Source organism: Balaenoptera musculus, chromosome 10 (genome assembly GCF_009873245.2).
Source record: "Balaenoptera musculus isolate JJ_BM4_2016_0621 chromosome 10, mBalMus1.pri.v3, whole genome shotgun sequence".
Taxonomy (NCBI): Eukaryota; Metazoa; Chordata; class Mammalia; order Artiodactyla; family Balaenopteridae; genus Balaenoptera; species Balaenoptera musculus.
In genome coordinates this window covers 9,962,560-9,988,040 of record NC_045794.1, presented here as the reverse complement: position 1 = coordinate 9,988,040, position 25,481 = coordinate 9,962,560, and the positions used below count along the sequence as shown (strand labels likewise).

At 36.6% G+C, this 25,481-nt stretch overlaps 1 protein-coding gene across 2 annotated transcripts in view; it reads right to left on the bottom strand.

Annotated features, from left to right (window-relative positions):
* Positions 1–25,481, bottom strand: part of BORCS5 (BLOC-1 related complex subunit 5) — a 103,868-nt gene that overhangs the window by 75,774 nt on the left and 2,613 nt on the right. For both annotated transcript variants that reach the window (XM_036866435.1, XM_036866434.1), the window contains exon 2: positions 25,164–25,307. In XM_036866435.1, the coding sequence (XP_036722330.1) occupies positions 25,164–25,307 (144 nt within the window). The remainder of the gene's footprint in view (positions 1–25,163; positions 25,308–25,481) is intronic.

Sequence of the window (25,481 nt, the reverse complement as noted above, 5' to 3'; positions counted from 1 at the left end):
AATTTTAATAGCTCTCAATAATGATTGTCTAAAGCAGGGGGTCAATAAAGTATGGCGCAAGGGCTAAATCGCACCCACTTCCTGTTTTTGTAAGTAAAGTTATATTGGAACACAGTAACGCCCATTCTTTTATGTATTGTCTATGGCTGCTTTCATGACAGAGTTGAGTAGCTGAGACAAAGACCAGATGGCCTACAACGCCTAAAATACTTACTATCAGGCCCTTTACAGAAAAAGTTTGCCACCCTGATCTAAAACAAAAATAGCAATGTATTGTGGGTTTATAGCATATGTAAAAGAAAAATATATAACAACAATAGCACAAAATATGAAGAGGAAACTGAAGTATAAATACCTTCCTGCGATAAAAACTCTATACTATATGTGAAGTGGTGATTAATTAAAGACGTGCATTATAAACCCTAAGGCAACCACACAAAAAGTTTTTAACATTTAAATGATATGCCAACAGGGGAGATAAAAATTGGATCATAACAAGATTTGATTAATGCTAAAGTAGACAGAAAAAGAGGGAGAAAAGATTGAAGAACAGATGGAATAAACAGAAAATGGCAAGGTGGAAGAGTTTAATGCAACAATGCTGAAATTACATCGAATGTAAGAAGACTAAAGATACTGTTTAAAAGACAGAGATTTTTCAACATGAATAAAAAAGCAAGATTCAACTGTATTCTGGTTACAAGAAATCCACTTTAAATATAACACAGAGTTAGATTAACAGCAAATGAATGAGCCAGGTATGACTTCTTACTATAGCTAAATGAGGTGATCAACAAATCCTCTCCATAAAAAGCAACTATAAAGCTGGACAAATTTTAAAAAACAAGCATTTTGAAGCTTGAGAAATCAACCAAAGGCATACAATAATCTAAAAAGCATTTATGCCTAAAAAACAGATGAACTTGGATAAGAACAGTGGCAATCTGTGGCATTCTAACCTGGGGCTTCTCCTACCCCTCCTGCCTCAGTTGAAGCAGATGTTGTGCCAGAATGGGGCAGGTTGCGAGAATAAGCAACTTTTCTGTTGCACTAGAAAGAGGTTCACATGATTTTGAGCAGTGGGTAACATCCATGTCCAGCGATAGTGTCGGTGGAATGACTATCTCAGAGATGGCAGGTGGGAAGGGCTAAAAGCTCTACTAGCACAAGGCTGTGGTCATGGCTGGGGCAAGTTTATTCCTGGCTGAGGCTGCATGCATTTACAGCAAAGACCCGAGAGAGTCCAACCAGTCACACACTCCTGGCTGAAAGCGAGGCTGTGCACATGCCAAGAGGAGAGCTGAAAGGACTCAGTGGAATTCAAAAGATGGGAGAGACTTGAAAATGGCTTGAACTTTGAATGTACTACTTACCCACATGCAGATCCACTGAGAGATGACAAAAACCTTACTGGATCAAGGTGGTTGAATATAATCCCTGTTCAATCACTGGCTGACTAACAAGCCATGGAAACATAAGGACAACCCCTGGGAAAGCAGACTTAAAAATAAAACAAGTTTAAAAAGGAGCAGAGACATCAGTGGCCATAAATCACAGGGAAGAGAGATTTTACAGGTTTAGCAAGCACGTTACTAAGCAAAGAAACAACGAACAAACAAAAAGTAACAATAGGATATGCTAATTAGCTTGAATGTGGTGATTATTTCACAATGAATATGTATATCAAATCAAATTGTACACTTTAAACATATACAATATTTAATTGTCAAATACTCCTCAATTTAAAAAACACCAAAAATCCTGAGATCAGAATCCAGAGCTACTGTAATATTTTATCGAAAATGTCCAGTTCTCACAAAAAATTACAAGACATAGAAGAAACAGGGAAGTGTGACTCATACTCAAGAAAAGAAGTAGCCAATAAAAACTGTCTCTGAGTATCCCAGATACTGGATATAGCAGACAAATATTTCAAAGAAGTTACTATATACATATAAGTTCACAAAACTAAAGGAAATTAAAGAAAAAAAAGTATGGCAACAATGAATATGCAAACAGAAACTGCCCATAAGGAGACAGAAATCCTGGAGTTGAAAAGTACGATAGCTGAAATAAAAAATTCCCTACAGCAGTTCAACAACTGTTTTGAGATGGCAGGAGAAAGAATCGGTGAACCTGAAAATAGAAATTATCCAATCTTAGTAACAGAGAAAGAAGATTGAAGAAAGATGAACAGAGCTTCAGAGATATGTGCAACAACATCAAGCATACGAACATATACACAATGGAAATCCCAGAAGGAGAGGAGAGGAGAAGGTTACCAAATTTGATAAAAATATTAATCCACACGTTCAAGAAGCTTAATAAACTCAACGTTGGAAAAATACAAAGAGATCAACACATAGTTACATAACAAACTGTTGTAAGCCAGAGTGAAAGAGCAAGAGAAAAGTGACTTATCTGAAACAATGGAGGCTACAAGAGAGTTCAATGACATACACAAAGTACTGGGGAAAAAAATTTTTGTCAACCAGCAAATTTATCTTTCAAAAATGAAAATAAAATAAAGACATTCTCAGATAAACAAAAACAGAAAATTCATTGCTAGTAGACCTATATTATTACAAGAAATACCCAAGGAACTCTCTTCAGGGTGAAAAACAAATGACAACAGTTGGTGACTTGAAGCCACAAGAAATGAGGAACACCAAAAATAGTAAATGTGTGGGTTAATATAAAAGATTCTATAAATATGTTTTTACTCATTTATTCTCCTAAGTTCCTGGAAAGACGTAAACATTTTAAAAGTAATAAATATGACAGTGCATTTGGGGGTTCATAATATATATAAAGATATATTTATGTTTTTAATATGTTTTATCATAGATATTATATATAATAGTAGAAAGGAGAAATAAAGAATGGAGTTATATTGGAGCAAAGCTTATATATTTTACCAGAATTAATTTAGTATTAATCTGAAGTAGAGTCTGATTAAGATACATATTGTAATCCCTAGAGCAACCACTAAGAAAACAACTCCAAGAAATATACAGTTTAAAAAACATCAACAGAAGAGTTAAAATACTAGTACACTAAAAATACTTATTTAATAGAAAAGAAGGCAGTCAAGGAGGAAACAAAGGGACAAAATAGACAAGAATAGAATGTACGGAAAAGAAATGGCAAAAAGGCAAATGAAAGTCCAAAAGGCAAAGAGTGTCAGACTAGATAAAACAGCAAGATCCAACTACATGCTTTCTATAAGAGACACACCTTAGATTCAAAGACACAAATGAGTTGGAAGTAAAAGGATGAAAAAAGATATATACTACAGAGAAAGTATACTATAAGAGAATGTGGCTATATTAATACTAGATAAAATAGGTTTTAAGGGTTTCCCTGGTGGCACTGTGGTTAAGAATCCACCTGCTAATGCAGGGGACACGGGTTCGAGCCCTGGTCCAGGAAGATTCCACATCCCGTGGAGCAACTAAGCCCACGCGCCACAACTACTGAGCCTGCGCTCTAGAGCCCATAAGTCACAACTACTGAGCCCGGACACCACAACTATTGAAGCCTGCGCACCTAGAGCCTGTGCTCCGCAATGAGAGAAGCCACTGCAATGAGAAGCCCGCGCACCGCAACAAAGAGTAGCCCCCACTCGCCGCAACTAGAGAAAGCCTCCGTGCAGCAACGAAGACCCAACGCAACCAAAAAAAAAAACAGGCTTTAAGACAAAAAGTATTATTAGAGAAAAAGGACATTTCATAATGATAGAGTGACTACATCAGTAAGATATAATTATAAATGTATTATTATCTAATTATAAATGTATTCACACTTAACAGTGTAGCCTCAAAACAGATGAAGACCCAATGCAACCAAAAAAATGTATTATTTATATAATTATAAATGTATTATTATATAATTATAAATGTATTCACACTTAACAGTGTAGCCTCAAAACAAACAAAGATCCAACGCAACCAAAAAAAAAATAGGCTTTAAGACAAAAAGTATTATTAGAGAAAAATGACATTTCATAATGATAGAGTGACTACATCAGTAAGATATAATTATAAATGTATTATTATAATTATAAATGTATTATTATATAATTATAAACTTATTATTATATAATTATAAATGTATTCACACTTAACAGTGTAGCCTCAAAACAAAGAAGGAAAAACTGACAGAATTCAAAGGCGCAATAGACAATTCAACAATAACAGATGTTTAATTTAGTACCTTACTCTCAATAATTGATAAAACTAAACAGAAAATCAATAAGTTTATAGAAGACTTGAACACAATCAACCAACTTGACATAACTTCAGCCAATAACTGCAGAGGACACACTCTTTAGAAGTGCACATGGTTTACACCTTTCACAAAAATTAACTCAAAATGGATCAAAGACCTAAATGTAAAACACAAAACTATAAAACTCCTAGACAATAACAAGAGAAATTCTAGGTTTTGTTGTGTTTAGTGATGACTAAAGCAGTGCTCAGAGGAAAATTTACGGCTTTTAAATGCCTATTTCAGAAAAAAAGAAAGATGGCAAATCAATAAACTAAACTTGTACCTCAACAAACTAGAAAGAGAAGTGCAAATGAAATCCAAACCAAGCAGAAGAAAATAAAATAATAAAGATTAGAGCAGAAAGCAATTAAAAACAGGAAAACAATAGAGAAAATCAATAACACAAGAATTAGTTCACTGAAGAGATCAACAAAACTGACAAATCTGTAGCCAGAATGACCAGGGAAAAAGGAAAAAAGGCTCAAATGATCAAAATCAGGAATGGAAGAGGAACATCACTATTGACCTTATAGAAATTTAGAGGATTAAAAGGGATTAAGAAAAACTTTATGCCAATAAATTAGATAAGTGAAATAAATTCTTAGAAAGACAAAAATTACTAAAACTTACTCAAGAAATAGAAATCTGAATAGACCTATACCAAGGAAAGAAAATCTCAGGCCCAGTGGCTTCACTGTGAATTATACCAAATATTTAAAGATAAAACAATACGAATCCTTCACAAACTCTTACAGAAAAGAAAGGAGGAAATACTTCCCAACTGATTTCATGAATCCAGTATTCCCTCATGCCAAAGAAATCACAAGAGGAAAAAAAAAGAAAAAGAAAAAAAAACCTACAAACTAATCCCTTATTTATGATAGGTCATAAAGGTCTGATGTCTAGATATGTGCATGCAGACTTTCCTTTTATCCTAAACATTTAAAGTACAGGAGCATAAATATTTTAAAGTATGCTTTATTGATAATTTAAAAAATTTTCCAAGGTTATAAGTAAATATAAAATTCTTGCACTGATTTTAGAACTTAATTATACCCAGCACCTCTACAAACACGAGATGTTCCTCCACTGTTGTTCTGGCCCACAGGTAATCTGAGTAAAGATGATGAAATATATAGAAAGGCTCATAGGTAGAATGCTGTAAGAAATCCTTTCTTATTAAAATACAGTGTATGGGTTGATGGCAAAGCCCTGGGAAGCCTCATTAGATTACTGTGAACATCCTGAAAAGGGGGCTGAGGGTATTAAATTACAGTTTGAAGAACCAAAAGTCAAGTGGCCTTAAAGACCAAGACACTGGAAAATTTTATGTATTAGCTACAATATGTCTAGAGGTGTTAAAATGGACTGAGGGTCTTCAGAAGTTCTACTCCCTTGTCTTCAAGGGAACTCACTCTTGCCTTAAGCCATCCTAGTAGCTGTCCATCCTAAAGATTCTACAAGGTAGGAGATTGTAAAACTTTTCTTCTAACATCTGACCTCAGTAGAACATCCAGTTCAAATATAGAATTGCAACCTTCTCTAAGCCATTACTATATTTTTAAACTTTTAATTTTTAAAATAACTTTAAGAAAAACTGCATGAAGTATAGGATTCCTATATGCCCTTCACCAGCTTCTCCTAGTATTAACACAGTACACAACCATAGTACAATGATCAAAACCAGGAAATTAACATTGGTACAATGCAATCAACTAAACTACACACCTTACTCAAATTCCCTTTTTTTTTGCTATTGTCCTTTTCTGTTCTAGGATCCATTTCAGGACCCCACATTACAGGTCTCCTTAGTCTCCTCCCATCTATGACAATTCTTCAGTCACTCCTTGTCCTTCATGACTTTGACTCTTATGAAGAACAGTAGTCAGTTACTTTGTAGAATGACCCTAACATTTTTTCTGATTTAATAATATTATTATTAACAAGGATCATTTATTGAGGGTTTACTAAGTACCAGGCACAATGCTGAGCCCTCTATCTAGATTATCTCTTTTAAAATAGAAATGTTTTTAACAGACTTTAGAACAGAAGCATTTTAAAATCAAAGAGTAATCATCTCTAACTCACCTTTCTTCAAGTGCTAGTGTTTTGTAAATTACAAAACATTACCAAACAGATTATTATTCCCCCACTCCAATATCCTTTAATGCCCCCCTAAAAAATACTAAGTCCAATATTAAGCCTTAAATTCAGAGCCCTTGAGTTGTTAATCCTTCTGAATCTTTACTGCCCACATTTTCCTACCCTAGAACCTTGGCCATTGCTTTCTTCATTTGTACCTGCCCTCCCTTTTCATCTCTAAATACCCTTTCTTGAAGACACCTTTAATCACTGCCCCTAGCTCCCAAGAGCTACTGACCCTCTGGAATCCCACAGAATTTAACAACTGCAGTACTCATTTGGTACATACACACTACCCTGAGCTGTGGGCGTATGTTTTTGTAGATTGTCTCCCAAATGAGACTTTTTTGAGAGGAGGACTTGTGGCCTTTTTTCCCTCTGACATCTCCTATACTACCCTAATGCTTAATAACATTTACTGAATACCTACAAGTGCCAAAGCTTTGTGGTAGCCCCTGGTAAATTAGAGATAATTAAGACACAATCCGAATTCTTCAGAAAACTTTTAGTGATAAACATTTGAGTACAGTGATACACTGAAAACAGAGTTTCTCTTCAAAAAATTAAGGTCACTGCAAGTTTCCTGTGGTAGTAAATTTTTTCTTTTTCTGTCCTGATAAACACTAAAATAACTAATTATAGATTGCTAATGTGTCACAGAACATGTATATTTTCCAGCCAGCTTGTGCTTGAAGCAAGCTGTGACCTGGTTTTATGAGAAACCCAGATGGTACAGAGTAAACTTAATTAACCAAAGGCTTTTGCAAATATTCCCACAAGTTGTAGCAAGTTTCAACCAGCTTACCAACTGTTTTAGTCTAGTGACATCTAGTGGCAAAAGGGTTAAAAACCGCACTGCTATAAATTAAACTACATTAAAGGGAGGCCATCTTATGAAAACAAGTGGCAAAATACGAGAAAGAACTATGGTATTTACTAGCATTAGAAAATGTTTTACTGTCTCTTTGGCCTATATAACTGTTAACCCCTCTCACTGGGGTCTATCATTTTTTCCTTCTCTTGTAGCTGGTAAATATTAATCTTGATATAAGATTTACTGAAATAAAACATACTAATATTTTAATTATAAGTGAGACAAAAGCCCTCAATTAAAAAGACTGAATGAAGAACCAAGTAACCCCCAATGGTGGTATGTCTGATCCAAAAATCTGGCAAATCAAAACTGCATTTTTGTTTCCATATATTTGTTTACTGACACTTCCATATGTCAGTAAACTTTTGTTAATGATTTTCATCTCCTCATATAATGCAAATAATTATCTATCGAAACTTATTCTTTAAAATATCACTTTGCATTTCATTGGCTTTTTGTGAAACTGGATTTTGGTGGGAAACACAAACATTATCAAAAACCTGTGACTTTTAACATTCTTCTACAAATAATGAATTCCCAATGAGTCTAAAATTTAATGTATAGGCATTAACTGTGAATCATAGTTTTAATAACTGAGTTCATCCAAAAATAGTAGAAACCTAATAACATATTCCAAGATATACTTTTGATAACCACATCTCTTTAAAAAAATTTTCTAGAATCATTTAGTTGAATGATCTAACAGTTCTGTAATTATTCAAGTTCATAAACTTCTGGCTCGATGTTTTCCAAAGTGTGGTCCGTGAACCCATTTCAGAATCACCTGGAATGCTAGTTCAACATACAGATGATACCTTACAAATGAACCTACTGAATCAGACTCTCTTGAGTTTGGGGCCCTATAATCAGCTTTATTACGCATAATAAAGTTTTGGAAATAATTACTATCAAGACCACAAATATAAATTCTTCTAAGTTGTTCTAATTCTAGTCAACGTTTCCTGCCTCTTTCAGACAGAATAAGCTGTTCCACCCTTTAGGTTCTCTGATGGTTTACACTTTATTTACAGCACTTACCATATTGGGTCACAATTTATCTGTTAACAATATAGTTTCCCTCACTAGACTGTGAGCTCTCTTCATGGGAAGGAGTAATGTGTTTTGCTTTTGTGTCTCTAGCCTAACAATATCAGATGAATAGCAAGAGCTTAATGAATTTGGTTAAATGAATAAATAAATATACGAAATATCACAGTTCTAAAAAAAAGCATGTGGCTTCCACTCATGCTCACAGTGAGGAATATTATGTGGTACCAGTTCCCAAAATGATTAAATTAGCATCAAATTAATGTCTAATAATCAGTTCAGTTTTGGGGGCTGGGAGAAATGCAATTTTTTAAGTTCTGAAAATACCTTTAAAACACTGGCTTTCCTAAATAAACATTTCAGTCTCAAATGCTAGTGTGTTTTTTTGTTGTTTTTTAAAAAAATTTTTTTTGAATTTTATTTTATTTATTTTTTAATACAGCAGGTCCTTATTAGTCATCAATTTATTTTTTTTTAATCCGTCATCAATTTTATACACATCAGTGTATACATGTCAATCCCAATCGCCCAATTCATCACACCACCATCCTCACCCCACCGCGGTTTTCCCACCTTGGTGTCCATACGTTTGTTCTCTACATCTGTGTCTCAATTTCTGCCCTGCAAACCGGTTCATCTGTACCATTTTTCTAGGTTCCACATATATGTGTTAATATACGATATTTGTTTTTCTCTTTCTGACTTACTTCACTCTGTATGACAGTCTCTAGATCCATCCACGTCTCAACAAATGACCCAATTTCGTTCCTTTTTATGGCTGAGGAACGAAATTTTTACATCTTCTTTATCCATTTGTCTGTCGATGGGCATTTAGGTTGCTTCCATGACTTGGCTATTGTAAATAATGCTGCAATGAACATTGGGGTGCATGTGTTTTTTTGAATTATGGTTTTCTCTGGATATATGCCCAGTAGTGGGATTGCTGGGTCATATGGTAATTCTATTTTTAGTTTTTTAAGGAACCTCCATACTGTTCTCCAAAGTGGCTGTATCAATTTACATTCCCACCAAGAGTGCAAGAGGGTTCCCTTTGCTCCACACCCTCTCCAGCATTTGTTGTTTGTAGATTTTCTGATGATGCCCATTCTAACTGGTGTGGGGTGATATCTCATTGTAGTTTTGATTTGCATTTCTCTAATAATTAGTGATGTTGAGCAGCTTTTCATGTGCCTCTTGGCCATCTGTATGTCTTCTTTGGAGAAATGTCTGTTTAGGTCTTCAGCCCATTTTTGGATTGGGTTGTTTGTTTCTTTAATATTGAGCTGCATGAGCCGTTTATATATTTTGGAGATTAATCCTTTGTCTGTTGATTCATTTGCAAATATTTTCTCCCATTCTGAGGGTTGTCTTTTCGTCTTGTTTATGGTTTCCTTTGCTGTGCAAAAGCTCTGAAGTTTCATTAGGTCCCATTTGTTTATTTTTGTTTTTATTTTCATTACTCTAGGAGGTGGATCAAAAAAGATCCTGCTGTGATTTATGTCAAAGACTGTTCTTCCTATGTTCTCCTCTAAGAGTTTTATAGTGTCCAGTCTTACATTTAGGTCTCGAATCCATTTTGAGTTTATTTTTGTGTATGGTGTTAGGGAGTGTTCTAATTTCATTCTTTTACATGTAGCTGTCCAGTTTTCCCAGCACCACTTACTGAAGAGACTGTCTTTTCTCCATTGTATATCCTTGCCTCCTTTATCATAGAGTAGTTGACCATAGGTGCGTGGGTTTATCTCTGGGCTTTCTATTTTGTTTCATTGATCTATGTTTCTGTTTTTGTGCCAGTACCATATTGTCTTGATTACTGTAGCTTTGTAGTATAGTCTGAAATCTGGGAGTCTGATTCCTCCAGCTCCGTTTTTTCCCCTCAAGACTGCTTTGGCTATTCGGGGTCTTTTGTGTCTCCATACAAATTTTAAGATTTTTTGTTTCTAGTTCTGCAAAAAATGCCATTGGTAATTTGATAGGGATTGCATTGAATCTGTAGACTGCTTTGGGTAGTATAGTCATTTTCACAATATTGATTCTTCCAATCCTAGAACATGGTATATCTTTCCATCTGTTGGTATCATCTTTCATTTCTTTCATCAGTGTCTTATAGTTTTCTGCATACAGGTCTTTTGTCTCCCTAGGTAGGTTTATTCCTAGGTATTTTATTCTTTTTGTTGCAATGGTAAATGGGAGTGTTTCCTTACTTTCTCTTTCAGATTTTTCATCATTAGTGTATAGGAATGCAAGAGATTTCTGTGCATTAATTTTGTATCCTGCAACTTTACCAAATTCATTGATTAGCTCTAGTAGTTTTCTGGTGGTATCTTTAAGATTCTTTATGTAGAGTATCATGTCATCTGCAAACAGTGACAGTTTTACTTCTTCTTTTCCAATTTTTATTTTTTATTTCTTTTTCTTCTATGATTGCAGTGGCTAGGATTTTCAAAACTATGTTGAATAATGGTGGTGAGAGTGGACACCCTTGTCTTGTTCCTGATCTTAGAGGAAATGCTTTCAGTTTTTCACCACTGAGAATGATGTTTGCTGTGGGTTTGTTGTATATGGCCTTTATTGTGTTGAGGTAGGTTCCCTCTATGCTCACTTTCTGGGGAGTTTTTAACATAAATGGGTGTTGAATTTTGTCAAGAGCTTTTTCTGCATCTATTGAGATGATCATATGGTTTTTATTCTTCAGTTTGTTAATATGGTGTATCACATTGATTGATTTATGTATATTGAAGAATCCTTGCATCCCTGGGATAAATCCCACTTGATCATGGTGTATGATCTTTTTAATGTGTTGTTGGATTCTGTTTGCTAGTATTTTGCTGAGGATTTTTGTATCTATCTATATTCATCAGTGATATTGGTCTGTAATTTTCTTTTTTTGCAGTATCTTTGTCTGGTTTTGGTATCAGGGTAATGGTGGCCTCATAGAATGAGTTTGGGAGTGTTACTTCCTCCACAATCTTTTGGAAGAGTTTGAGAAGGATGGCTGTTAGCTCTTCTCTAAATGTTTGATAGAATTCACCTGTGAGGCCCTCTGGTCCTGGACTTCTGTTTGTTGGAAGATTTTTAATCACAGTTTCAATTTCATTCCTTGTGATTGGTCTGTTCATATTTTCTATTTCTTCCTGGTTCAGTCTTGGAAGGTTATACCTTTCTAAGAATTTGTCCACTTCTTCCAGGTTGTCCATTTTATTGGCATAGAGTTGCTTGTAATAGTCTTTAGGATGCTTTGAATTTCTGCGGTGTCTGTTGTAACTTCTCCTTTTTCATTTCTAATTGTATTGATTTGAGTCCTCTCCCCCTTTTTCTTGATGAGTCTGGCTAATGGTTTAGCAATTTTGTTTATCTTCTCAAGGAACCAGCTTTTAGTTTTACTGATCTTTGCTATTGTTTTCTTTGTTTCTATTTCATTTATTTCTGCTCTGATCTTTATGATTTCTTTCCTTCTGCTAACTTTGGGTTTTGTTTGTTCTTCTTTCTCCAGTTCCTTTAGGTGTAAAGTTAGACTGTTTGAGATTTTTCTTGTTTCTTGAGGTAGACTTGTATAGCTATAAACTTCCCTCTCAGAACTGCTTTTGCTGTATCCCATAGGTTTTGGATCGTCGTGTTTTTGTTGTAATTTGTCTCCACGTATTTTTTGATTTCCTCTTTGATTTCTTCAGTGATCTCTTGGTTATTTAGTAACGTATTGTTTAGCCTCCATGTGTTTGTGTTTTTTACATTTTTTTCCCTGTAATTCATTTCCAATCTCATAGCATTGTGGTCAGAAAAGATGCTTGATACGACTTCAATTCTCTTAAATTTACTGTGGCTTGATCTGTGACCCAAGATGTGGTCTATCCTGGAGAATGTTCCATGCGCACTTGAGAAGAAAGTGTAATCTGCTGTTTTTGGATGGAATGTCCTATAAATATCAATTAAATCTATCTGGTCTATTGTGTCATTTAAAGCTTGGTTTCCTTATTTATTTTCATTTTGGATGATCTGTCCATTGGTGTAAGTGAGGTGTTAAAGTCCCCCACTATTATTGTGTTACTGTCAATTTCCTCTTTTATAGCTGTTAGCAGTTGCCTTATGTATTGAGGTGCTCCTATGTTGGGTGCATATATATTTATAATTGCTATATCTCCTTAGATTGATCCCTTGATCATTATGTAGTATCCTTCCTTGTCTCTTGTAACATTCTTTATTTTAAAGTCGATTTTATCTGATATGAGTATTGCTACTCCAGCTTTCTTTTGATTTCCATTTGCATGGAATATCTTTTTCCATCCCCTCACTTTCAGTCTGTATGTGTCCCTAGGTCTGAAGTGGGTCTCCTGTAGACAGCATATATATGGGTCTTGTTTTTGTATCCATTCAGCAAGCCTGTGTCTTCTGGTTGGAGCATTTAATCCATTCACGTTTAAGGTAATTATTGATATGTATGTTCCTATGACCATTTTCTTAATTGTTTTGGGTTTGTTTTTGTAGTCCTTTTCTTCTCTTGTGTTTCCCACTTAGAGAAGTTCCTTTAGCATTCGTTGTAGAGCTGGTTTGGTGGTGCTGAACTCTCGTAGCTTTTGCTTGTCTGTAAAGCTTTTGATTTCTCCATCAAATCTGAATGAGATCCTTGCTGGGTAGAGTAATCTTGGTTGTAGGTTCTTCCCTTTCATCACTTTAAGTATATCATGCCACTCCCTTCTGGCTTGTAGGGTTTCTGCTGAGAAATCAGCTGTTAACCTTATGGGAGTTCCCTTGTATGTTGTCATTTTTCCCTTGCTGCTTTCAATAATTTTTCTTTGTCTTTAATTTTTGCCAATTTGATTACTATGTGTCTTGGTGTGTTTCTCCTTAGGTTTATCCTGTATGGGACTCTCTGCGCTTCCTGGACTTGGGTGGCTATTTCTTTTCCCATGTTAGGGAAGTTTTCGACTATAATCTCTTCAAATATTTTCTCAGGTCCTTTCTCTCTCTCTTCTTCTTCTAGGACCCGTATAATGCAAATGTTGTTGTGTTTAATGTTGTCCCAGAGGTCTCTTAGGCTGTCTTCATTTCTTTTCATTCTTTTTTCTTTATTCCATTCTGCAGCAGTGAATTCCACCATTCTGTCTTCCAGGTCATTTATCCGTTCTTCTGCCTCAAGTATTCTGCTATTGATTCCTTCTAGTGTAGTTTTCATTTCAGTTATTGTATTGGTCATCTCTGTTTGTTTGTTCTTTAATTCTTCTAGGTCTTTGTTAAACATTTCTTGCATCTTCTCGATCTTTGCCTCCATTCTTTTTCTGAGGTCCTGGATCATCTTCACTATTATTCTGAATTCTTTTTCTGGAAGGTTGCCTATCTCCACTTCATTTAGTCATTTTTCTGGGGTTTTACCTTGTTCCTTCGTCTGGTACATAGCCCTCTGCCTTTTCATCTTGTCTATCTTTCTGTGAGTGTGGTTTTTGTTCTACAGGCTGCAGGATTGTAGTTCTTCTTGTTTCTGCTGTCTGCCCTCTGGTGGATGAGGCTATCTAAGAGGCTTGTGCAAGTCTCCTGATGGGAGGGACTGGTGGTGGGTCGCTAGTGTGTTTTAAAATTGAAGGATTTTTATATGCAAATTTTGGAAAAGTAGAAAAATTGAAAATGACTAACAAAATTTTATACTATTCAGCCTTAGGCTGTTTCTAGGCTATCACTAAGCAGAAACTGCTGACAAACCAGAACCTTAAAAGGAAATATATACTGTACATCCATCTTTACTGTTATATTCCAGGGGTAAAAGGCTAGCTCATGCAGGAAATGATATTGTTTAGAAAGATATATCCTTGGGTTCTAGCTAAAGAAAACCATACATATTTTATTTAAGGTCATAATATAACACAAATTGAAAGTTTAGAGAAACAGAAAAGAATGAATAATCAGTACATAAACTATCTGATAATTAATTATTCCAGTAAGTTGATATTTAATATGGCTTGAAACTAAAATCAGAATTTAACCTGCATATATTTGGGTAACCTGCATACATTGACTAAGAACAGAAAATTAAAGCAGTACATCCCAGATGTAATTCTGGTCAAGAATTCTCTTGGCAACTTTTATCTTTTTATTTATATGGAAGATTTTAAACTATGGACAACCCCCCACCCCCGACCCTGTCTTCTTGATGTGGCTACCTTCCATTCATCCCTGAAAGCCCAGCTCAAATATTTCTTCCACTGTGAAGGCTACCTCAAATTCCCAGGTCAAATTAATGATTCTCTCCTCCATGCCTACCTAGTCTTTTGAGCATCTGGCCAGTATTACACATACTATATTACTACGAGTTATTTACCTGTCTAAATCACTCACAGAACTATAAGCTCCCAAAGGGCAGAAACGGTGTCTTATATTCTTTGTATCTCTGCTATCTGGAGCACCACCAGGACCTGGGCAGGAGTTTACCCATATTTTGCAGAAATGAATGCCCAATATAGTTATCAAAAGCTGTTGGCATGAGGCACAAAAGTAAAACGAAGAAGTGGTAACTGAGAGAAGAATATGGATTAAAAAGCATCTTTGGGGGAGGATTTCCACTTCTGCCCGTGAAAGATTATCTGCTGTTATGCCTGACAGTCATAAACAGCTAGAAAACCAGACAAAATATATGAAACACTCTTTTCAGATATTGTATAACAGGCAGTGCAGGACTTTAAGCCCCACAAGAAGGAAAACAAGTTAGTTCTATCATTTCCCCAGCTTACTGCTAAAAGGCAGGTCTCAGGATGCAGACCAGGGAGGCCCAGTGGCCTCGGAGTTGAAGACAGAGCGGAGTTTGCAGAGACTAAGGTGTCTAGAACTTACACGACAGAGGATGGGAGGGAAGGGCGTTCCACAAGCACACTCTGGAAATCACACAGGGCACTCTTGAACCCCTGCACGCTAACTTGTGAATTTATGAGCCGAAATTCCACAGGGCTGGAGAAAGAACCAGGAAAGCAGTAAGCCAAACAATTTATGAAACTCACATAGGGCTAAGAGGAGTTCATGTTCCCACCAGCCAGAGTGGAAAGACCTCATAATATATGGGGCAATGGGTAGCGTCCTCAGAAGGGTATTGCCTTAGTAGGGAGGTTTAATTAAACCAGACTTAAAGCTGCTCTGGATGAGCCCTAACCAAACTCAAAAGCAAGCCTAGAACTGATTACAAGTAACTTAACCTTATGCCAGAACCAAGTCCAATCTCCTTTAAAGGAATCAAACAAAATCCAGCACCCAAAAACATAAAATATACAATGTTTGGCATACAGTAAAAATCTTCCAGGCATGAAAAAAGCAGGAAAATGTGACTTGAGAAAGCTCATTCAATTAAAAAAAACAGATCCAGAAATGATGGACTAGCAGACAACAGTTAAAAGAGTTATTATAAATATACTATATATGTTCAAAAAGTAGAGGAGAACATAAGCATGATAAAGCAAAGAAATGACTTTTTTTTTTTAAAAGAGAGGAAGGGATATCTAAAGCTGAAAAACACAGTTATTTGAAATTAAAAATACAAGGGTGGGGGGAAGAGATAGCTAGAGAGTTTTGGACTGACATGTACACACTGCTATATTTTAAATGCATAACCAACAAGGACCTACCGTATAACACAGGGAACTCTGCTCAATATTATGTAACAACCTAAATGGGAAAAGAATTTGAAAAACAATAGATAACATGTATATGTATAACTGAATCACTTTGCTGTACACCTGAGACTATCACAACATTGTTAATCAACTATACTCCAATATAAAATAAAAAGTTTAAAAAAAATGCATTGGATGGGATTAATGGCAGCATAGACATGACAGAAAAAAAAGACCACTCAACCTGGAAACACAGCATTAAAAATTACCCAAAGTAGGACAGAAAGGAAAAAGACAGAAAGGAAAAAAAATCCAAAAGGTGCATCAATGACCTGTGAGAAAACACCAGGTGCTCAAACATAGAAATTGGGAAGGGAGGGGGCAGAAAAATACTGAAAGAAATAATGGCCAAAGTATTTGATAATAACTATAACCCTATAGATCAAAGGACATATGGTGCACATTAGTGTGAACTCATCCTTTTCAATATATATAGGTTAAACATAAAAATAAATACCGGTGCAAATGTGAGAGTTTGTATATATAAATATACACATATATATATTTCCTTGCTAAACACACCAAGAGGGTCTGGGAGTGGTTTCTGAACACCACCCTCCACTAAAAGAACCGGGGCTCCTGGAGAAATGCTTGATTCTAGGGCTGAGGCCAGGGAAGAACAAGGTAAGTCTGGAACATTATATTGTGCCATAAAATAAAAATATTTTCAAAGGATAATGAGAATACATCAAAAGGACACAGGAAGCTAAACTGATGGTATTCCAACTAGCCAAATTTGGAGCATTTTGCAATTAAAAATAAACAGTCGCTCCTTGGTGTCCATGAGGGGAATGATTCCAGGACCCCCGTGGATACCAAAGTCCCTGGATGCTCAATTCCTTTATATAAAATGTATTTGCATATAACCTACGCACATCCTCCCTTATACTTTAAATCATCTCTAGATTACTTATAATATCTAATACAATGCAAATACTATGTAAATTGATGTAAATGATATGTAAGTAGTTGCTGGTGCTCAGCAAATTCACATTTTGTTTTTTGGAACTTTCCGGAATGTTTTTCCTATTTTCAATCCGCCCTTGGGTGAATCTGTGGATGCAGAACCCACCAATATGGAGGGCCAAATGTAATGACTTTAACAGATCACAATTCATTGAATAAAATAGGAAGTCACTGTTCCACACTGACTTAAAACAAATAAATGAATAAAAACTGGGGATAAGAGAAAGGTCTTCCTTACAGTAAAATGCAAACTAATAAATGTAGAAGGAATGATAAAGTTAAAAAAATCACTGTTTGGCAACCATCACTGTATAATTAATTCAAGCAAGAAATATCAATGGATATCATGACTGGTGAAAGAAGTGTGTTGAAAAACAAGATTACATAAAGTCTCACAATATCTCCTCAAAAATATAGTAGTTACCAAAACAAAAAGAAAAAACTTTATAACAAAACTGGGCAAAACTGACATTTTTATATAAATAAAAACAAAGAATTTGTTTCCACCTGACCTGCACTACGAGAAATGCTACAAGAAGTTCTTCAGACTAAGAATAAATGACATCAAATGGAAACGTGAATCCATAGGAAGGGATTAAGAATTCCAGAAATGATCAACATGGGTGTAAACATTCTACATATAGTTTTTTCTTCCCTTAATTTCTTTAGAAGATACATGATTCTTTAATTAAAGACACAGACACACCTCCTCTGAGATTTCATGGAAAGAAACAAGAACGGATGCAGGCACAGAGATTTGCTGGAGTGCAGAACAAAGTGAGGCTGCTCTCGCAAACGTTCTCCATTGGTTTCGAGTGACCATTCTCCTAGTGCGTCCCACTCTTCTGAGTAAGACTCACACTTTGCCAGTTAACAGCCACGTTTAAAAGGTTAACTGAAGCGCTATTACACATACAAATAAACCTACAAGGTAATCGGGAATGAATTATCAACTTTTCAAAGATGGTATCTGGGGGAAAATACACGCTGAGGATCAACCCTGGGTCTGGAGGTCACCGCTCTGTGGTTCAGAGAAGACTGTGGCTCTGATTAAGACCCACCCCCTCATCCCCTCCTTTGTCACTCCACTTTCCAATGCAGAGGTAAGGCCTGACAGCTGGCACAGGCAGATGTCTGATAAATGCCAGGACCTTCTTCGTTTATATTATTTGTCTGGCTGATAGGTGGGTTGGTGAGAAAGATGTGAATAAACTGGTCATTTGAAATCCAGCTCCCTCATGTTCTTCACATCAACCTTTTCCATCGATTCATTCTTTCCCTGCTTCAACCTCCAGCGCTAATTCTCAACGTTCCATGTGATTTGAGAGCTTTCACTGCCGTTTTGTGAGATTTTGCTCCACCAAAGAAAGCTCCAGGCTCTTTTTAATTGTCAAAATCTCCTTCACATGCATCATGTTTTTTTTTAAGCTAAATTGATAATTTATTAATAGCTACTATACATTTGTATACATTTCCTCCTGGTGTGTAGGTTCATCACAAAAACCAAATTACTGTATATAATAGAAGCTGCCCGTTAATCACAGAATCAGAAGTTTTGCTATTGCTTGAAAGGTAGTCCCATGACGTTGGTGTTTTATCCTTTATATATTCAGAGACACATATACCTAGAATATAATCAGTATTGGTCATTGGAAGCCTTGAGGCATCTTCCTCCAGCAGTGCTGGAAAAACACTGATAACATTTTTGGTACTAAGTGCTTCCTCTTCAATATCTCTAAATAGGCAATAGGATTTTTTCTTATCACAGTTCTTTCAACAATTGCCATATTATAATTATCTAGACATCAGTTTATACAATATTAGTTACAATTTCAGTTAAGATTTTGGAAGCAAGAGGCATATTTACAAATCCTTTCCCAGGATGAAGTACTCCAATCTGTCAGTCAGTCATTAATTCAAGACACAGTCTATAGTGGACATTTGTGATTTCTCCCACAGTAGCAATTCCTGCCTAATAGTCCTCAGTTTCCATGCTAGGAGCCATATGGTTCCAGAAAACCTTACTATACTTTAGTGGTGAAGCATGTGAGCTAGACTAAGCCAATCAGGTAGCCTGTCACCTAGGCATATGACCATGTGACCCACGCCTGACTAACTAATGAGAATCTCTTTTGCTATAGAGTGTGCATTATATGGATAAAAGACCTGGAACTCCTGTAGCCATTTTGCTTTCATGTAGAAAACTAGTCAAAGGATGGAACCAATACATGAAGGATGACAGAGTGAAAAGACAGAAAATTACAGAAAAGTAAAATGAGACCCTGACATTATAAACCTCTGGATCAAACAGCACCTAAACCTGAACTACCTGTGGGATTACAACTGCTTCACAGCCGTGCAACTGTGCAGTCCCACAGGGTCCCGTTCTCAAAAGGGGTCCCCCACATTTGGTTCAATGCTCTTGTGCTGCCTTCTGAAATTCTTAATAATTTTATCTTAGGACCTGTGTCTGTAAATGAAGTCCTATGGAACAATGGAGCGGGTCTATAAGCAAAGAAAATATACGTGGCAATAACTAGCACGTGTGGGGCAGTCCAGGATTCTTGGGACTCTGAGAGTAAAACCCAGTCAGGACCTGGATACAGATCTGCAGAAGCAGCAGCCAGGGCAGCAGTGGCTGTGACCCAGCAGAGAGGAGGGGCTGCTGGTGGAGGCAGTGCATGGGGACTGGCTTGCCTGTCTCGGCACCCATCCCACTGGCATCTGCACAAACGTTACCTCTGGGAACTGTCAGAACTGTCAACAGCAAACTACAAGTAAATAAAAGAATATACTTGGACATATGCATCACATTCTTAACAACCAAGCACAGAACTCCCAACAGAGCTGCTTAGTATCACTGAGGCTTTTACACTGTATATGTTTGATCTCCCTTGTTGGTAACAAAGACAGTCCCCTCCTTAGGCAGCAAGACAATCTTTTTTTTTTTTTTAATTATTTTATTTATTTATTTTTGGCTGTGTTGGGTCTTTGTTGCTGCACGTGGGCTTTTCCTAGTTGCAGCGAGCCAGGGCTACTCTTCATTGCAGTGCGCGGGCTTCTCATCGCGGTGGCTTCTCTTGTTGCGGAGCACAGGCTCTAGGCGTGTGGGCTTCAGCAGTTGTGGCACATGGGCTCAGTAGTTGTGGCTCACGGGCTCTAGAGCGCAGGCTCAGTAGTTGTGGCGCATGGGCTTAGTTGCTCCTCACCATGTGGGATCTTCCCAGACCAGGGCTTGAACCTGTGTCGCCTGCATTGGCAGGAGGATTCTTAACCACTGTGCCACCAGGGAAGTCTGACAATCTTATGTCTTGTTGTATCCAGGGTCAGTAACAAAAATGATCAGTCAGTTGCGAAGAAAGTCATATATGTACGCATCACCATGTCCTCTCACGTGTGCACATATATTCATTGCCAGGAGTGGATAGAATAATTATTTTATAACTTTTATATATAAAACATCAATATTGCATTTCACTTGTGGGTATTTCATTTCTATAGAATGATGTAGGATAGTGAGATTAATTAAAAAATATGAATGGTTGAATTTTAAGTAAGAAATCCATAGGGTTTGTTTAACCTCTGGGAATCTAATTTGCATCAAATCTACATTTTGCTTTTGTGCTCTGTCGTGGCCATTTATTGCTACCTTCTAATTTTTTAATTTCTCATTTTCTCTTAAGTGTGTTACATTTCAAAGTAAGTTGGTACTTCAGAGACTGCTATGAAAAAAAGAAATTCTTTTGGCTTAAAATAAAAGAGGAACTTTACTAATGTAATGTTATTTGGCATGCGTATGGAGCATAAATTATACCCTGGGAGAGTTACCCAAAAGGGTTAAGACCAAAGAAAGAATCTGCTTGCTTATTAAAAATGCACACATTACCTCAGTCATAGGAATAGCCCCAAACTCGCCCAGCCACTGCCTCTGCAGATCACCCACCAGCATTAGCATTACATCATATGACATTATGGAACAATTGTGAACTCTGTGTAGTACTTGAATGTATTGTTTTGAAAGAATACACTGTCATTAACTGGAATAAAAGCTTTCTGAAATCAAACCTGGGGGGTAGCCCTCACTGTGTGGCCCTTTTACTACTTTGAGAAACAGCCTCATTCTGAAAGCAGTAAAGGGGGAAAGAGATTAGAGTATAAAGGCAACAGAGATGAGTGATCCCTGCCCAGGCCAGCAAGCAGATGCAGGGCTTTACATTACCAGGCAGAACAATGTCAAAGCAGGAGGCTCTGTAACAAACCCGGCACCTGAAAATCCAAACCAGCTCACGCCCATCACCCTATTTCCCATTACAGCCTCGTGATTTTTACCATGGGCTTCGCTGGAATTGGAAACTGAGCCTTTCTTTTTTAAATCAAAGTATAATTGACTTACAATACTATATTCGTTTCAGGTGTACAACATAGCGATTCAATATTTTTATACATCACGAAAAGATCACCATGATAAATCTAGTTACCAGCTGTCACCACAGAAACTTATTACAATATTACCAATTATATTCCTGATGCTGTACCTTACATCCCTATGACTTATCTATTTTAAAACTGGAAGTTTATACCTCAATCTCCCTCGCCTATTTCCCTCATCTGCAACTCCTCTCTCCTCTGGCAACCACCAGTTTGTTCTCTGTATCTATGAGTCTGAAACTGAGTCTTATTCTATGTACAAAATAGTTAAAACTCGATGTCCTGATGTCATCTTGAGATGGGCTATCACTTATAGCCATGTGACTCTAGGCAATGAATTGAAGCTCTCTGAGCCTCAGTGTTTTAATGTAGAAAATGGAAAGAATAATAGGTATGCAGAGCATGGGAGGTGAGGATTAGCTACTATTACTATCATGATGATACTTATCACTTCCACCTAGTTGTCCCCTTTGCCTACCTTTTCTAACCACTGTCCGAGATGTTTCTTCTTCACAAGTGAAACGCGAGCATCAACTTAAATGTTCACTGGCTTATTTTGTTCCCTGCAGTCTGGCCACTGCCCCTTGTTACCATTTCTATTTTCACATCACTCTCCTCAGGTGATTTCTCTACCCTCCTTAGCCAAATCCTAGGACTCCTCTTAACTACACGCTGCTTCTCGCGAGCTTTCCTCTCTCCTGCACCTACTCTCAACATACTCAACAACCAAGGTTTAAAGAGGTGAAAAACAAAGTCAAGGCAACACAGCCAGTTGGTAGCCAAGTCACAATTAAAATCCAGGTAGTAGAACCCTTGTAAACTGTTGGTGGGAGTATAAATTGGTGCAGCCATTGTGAAAAACAGTATGGAGTTTCCTTAAAAAACTAAAAATAGTACTACCATATGATCCAGCAATTCCACTCCTGTGCATACATCCAGAAAAAACAAAAACACTAATTCGAAAGTATACATGTACCCCAATGTTCACAGTAGCACTATTTACAATAGCCAAGATATGGATGCAACCCAAGTGCCCATCAACAGATTACTGGATTAAGATGTGGTAATATATATACAATGGAATATTACTCAGACTTAGAAAAGAATGAAATACTGCCATCTGCAGCAATGTGGATGGACCTGGAGAATATTATGCTTAGTGATATAAGTCAGAGAAAAAGACAAATACTATATGATATCATGTATATGCAGAATCTAAAAATAATACAAATGAAGGTATATGCAAAAGAGAAACAGAGTCACAGATATAGAAAACAAATCTGAGGTTAGCAAAGGAGAGAGAAAAGGGGTAGGAACAAATCAGAGGTATAGGAGTAACAGATACAAACTACTAAATATATCAATAAAATAGATAAGCAACAAGAATATGCTGCATAGCACAGGGAATTAAGCCCATTATCTCGGAATAACCTACAATGGAATGTAATCTGCAAAATACTGAATCACTATGCTGTACACCTGAAACTACACAATATTGTAAATCAAATATGCTTCAATAAAAAATAAGTAAATAAAATCCAGGTAGCAATGCAAGCAAGTCCAGCTGTGTCGCATTAACTGCACCACACTAATAATTCACTCTTGGGGTTCCCAGTGACGATTTTAAATCTGAGGTTAGCTTCCCTTAACACCAAACCTTCTCCCAGATGTTTCCCCTACTACTCAACTTATCATAAAATATGAATTATTTCAAATGCTTAAAGAAGAAACATTAATTCCAGAAAATCATTAAATACATCTCAAAGTTCTGGGGTTGTTTTTTTAGTTTTTAGTTTTTGTTTGTTTTTAGCATTTCCCAGAAGTGGGGACAAAACTAGATCTCACAGGCCTCACCCAGGACTAGACGACTTTGGGAGGAGAGAGGACATAGTTAACAGGAAGTGGAGGCACGAACATTGTGACTGTGAGCAATACATGCTACTCCAGAAGGGATGGAGGACAGAACACAAGTGTCCGCCCCTAAGTTTCTAAAGATAAAGGTGTGTGTTTTAAATCTGGTTGCACAAGGATATATGAAAATGGAAATTTCACTAATGTTGGCTTCTTTGGAGAATCACATTATTCCTCAAAATAACAGAAACTAATGAGAAGATGGGTAACGGGATGTAATGTGTTGTTTTGCATAAGAATCAGAAGAGTTTACCAGTGTCTAACACTGAGGCCTCCGGGGGAAGATTGAAAGCTTGTATTTCCTCATCTGTAAAGCAGATGAAGTACTGGGAAGAATGAGAAGTATATGGATCATCTATAAAGCACCATTTGGTTTTATTTCTGTTTTTTAAGTACAGTGTGGAATAGTTTAACTAGTACAGGATTTGACATCAGTGGTAAAGGTTCAAGTTCAACCTCTAGCTGCCAGCTGTCTAATCTGGCACAAATCATTCAAACATATTTAATGATGTAAGAACTAAAGGGATACTGTATATGTGTGTGTAGGGGAGGGAACCTTTTAATACAAATAGCTCTATAAATGTAAGATGTTTCATATTATATTGTACCAGGTTAAGTAAGCCAGGGTAGGTCAACTAAATCATTTACATTTCCTAATCTTTTGTGGTGAGAGGGAGACAGAGTGATTCTTACAGCAGAAACTCCATTCAGTTAATAGAAAATCATTGCCACTACTTAATAAAGATATGAAAATAATAAAATAAAGTAATGCATGTATTAATAACAAGTTAATAAAAATATAAAATAAAATTATCCAATGAATAATAAAATTCATATTAAAAGGTAACTACCTCAATATATGCTAATCATATATTAAGAGGGATGACGGTTTGTACACATTCTCTCCTTTCAGACACGAACTCTCTGTCAAACAAAACAGTTGCCAGGATTAATTATAAGTGTATCAGTGATCATGGAGATTTTCTCTATGGAGCTGAACTAGTCAACCCATAGTCCAGATCACAAATAAGAATGAAAATCTTTTTGTGGAAATAAGACAGGTAAGCCAACTTCATCATCATTCATTCATTCATTTACTCAGTCCCTACTTTACACCAGGCTCTATTCCAAGTGCTGAGGATTCAACAGTAAACAAAACATGGAAAGTTCCTACCATCATGGAGCTTTACATTCCAGCAGGGAAATACAGACAGTAAACAAATAAGTAAACTATGCAGTAAGTCAAGGGTGATTATGTACTCCAGAGAAAAACAGGCAGGGAAAAGGGCTGCAATTCTAAATACAGCAGTCAAGGAAGGCTTCACCAAGAAAATGCCATTTAAGCAAGACCTGAAGGAGATGCATAAGGCACAGAGATATCAGGGGAGAATGGTGGGGTTATGCTCATCTTTCCAGCAAGTCCAGATAAGATAAAATGCAATCCCTGGAAATAATTTCTATCCTCGTAAATGTATTGAGGCTTGCCTTGGGCCCTAGTATGTGGTCTATCCTAGAGAATGTTCTGTGTGCACGTGAAAAGAATGTGTATTCTGTTTTTTTAGATGTAGTGTCCTGTATGTATCAATTAAGTCCAACTGTTCTATTGTGTCATTTAGGATCTCTGTTGCCTTAATGATTTTCTGTCTGGAAGATGTGCCTATAGATGTCAGTGGGATGCTACTACAGTCAATGTCTTGTAATAACCTCTAATGGAAAAGAATCTGAAAAAGAATATGTGTGTGTGTGTGTGTGTGTGTGTATACACACACATATATATATAAAAAACCGAATCACTTTGCTGTACACCTGAAATTAACACAATATTGTAAATCAACTATACTTCAATAAATTTTTTTTTAAGAAATGCAAGCCCTTACCTTTCAAAAGTGGCTGGAAGGTTGGAATCTCTTGCAACTTGATGACATCGGGATCATTGCTGACATTCCGTGAGGCCTGGGAGCCCTGAGCTACAACCACAATATCATCCATCTTGGCTCTATGCTTAGCTGGAGAAGGGGCCACTGAAAATAAAGTTACACCGCTCAGGAATTGCATGTTATTTAGCGACCTCCGTCTCACCAAAGCTGTTTTCACTGTAGTCATTAAAAACGATATTTTTTACACAAAAGATGTTAACCGCAGTTATCCTGCAGTGGGGGCTGGGTAGGGGAGATGAATTACAGAGGACCTCTATT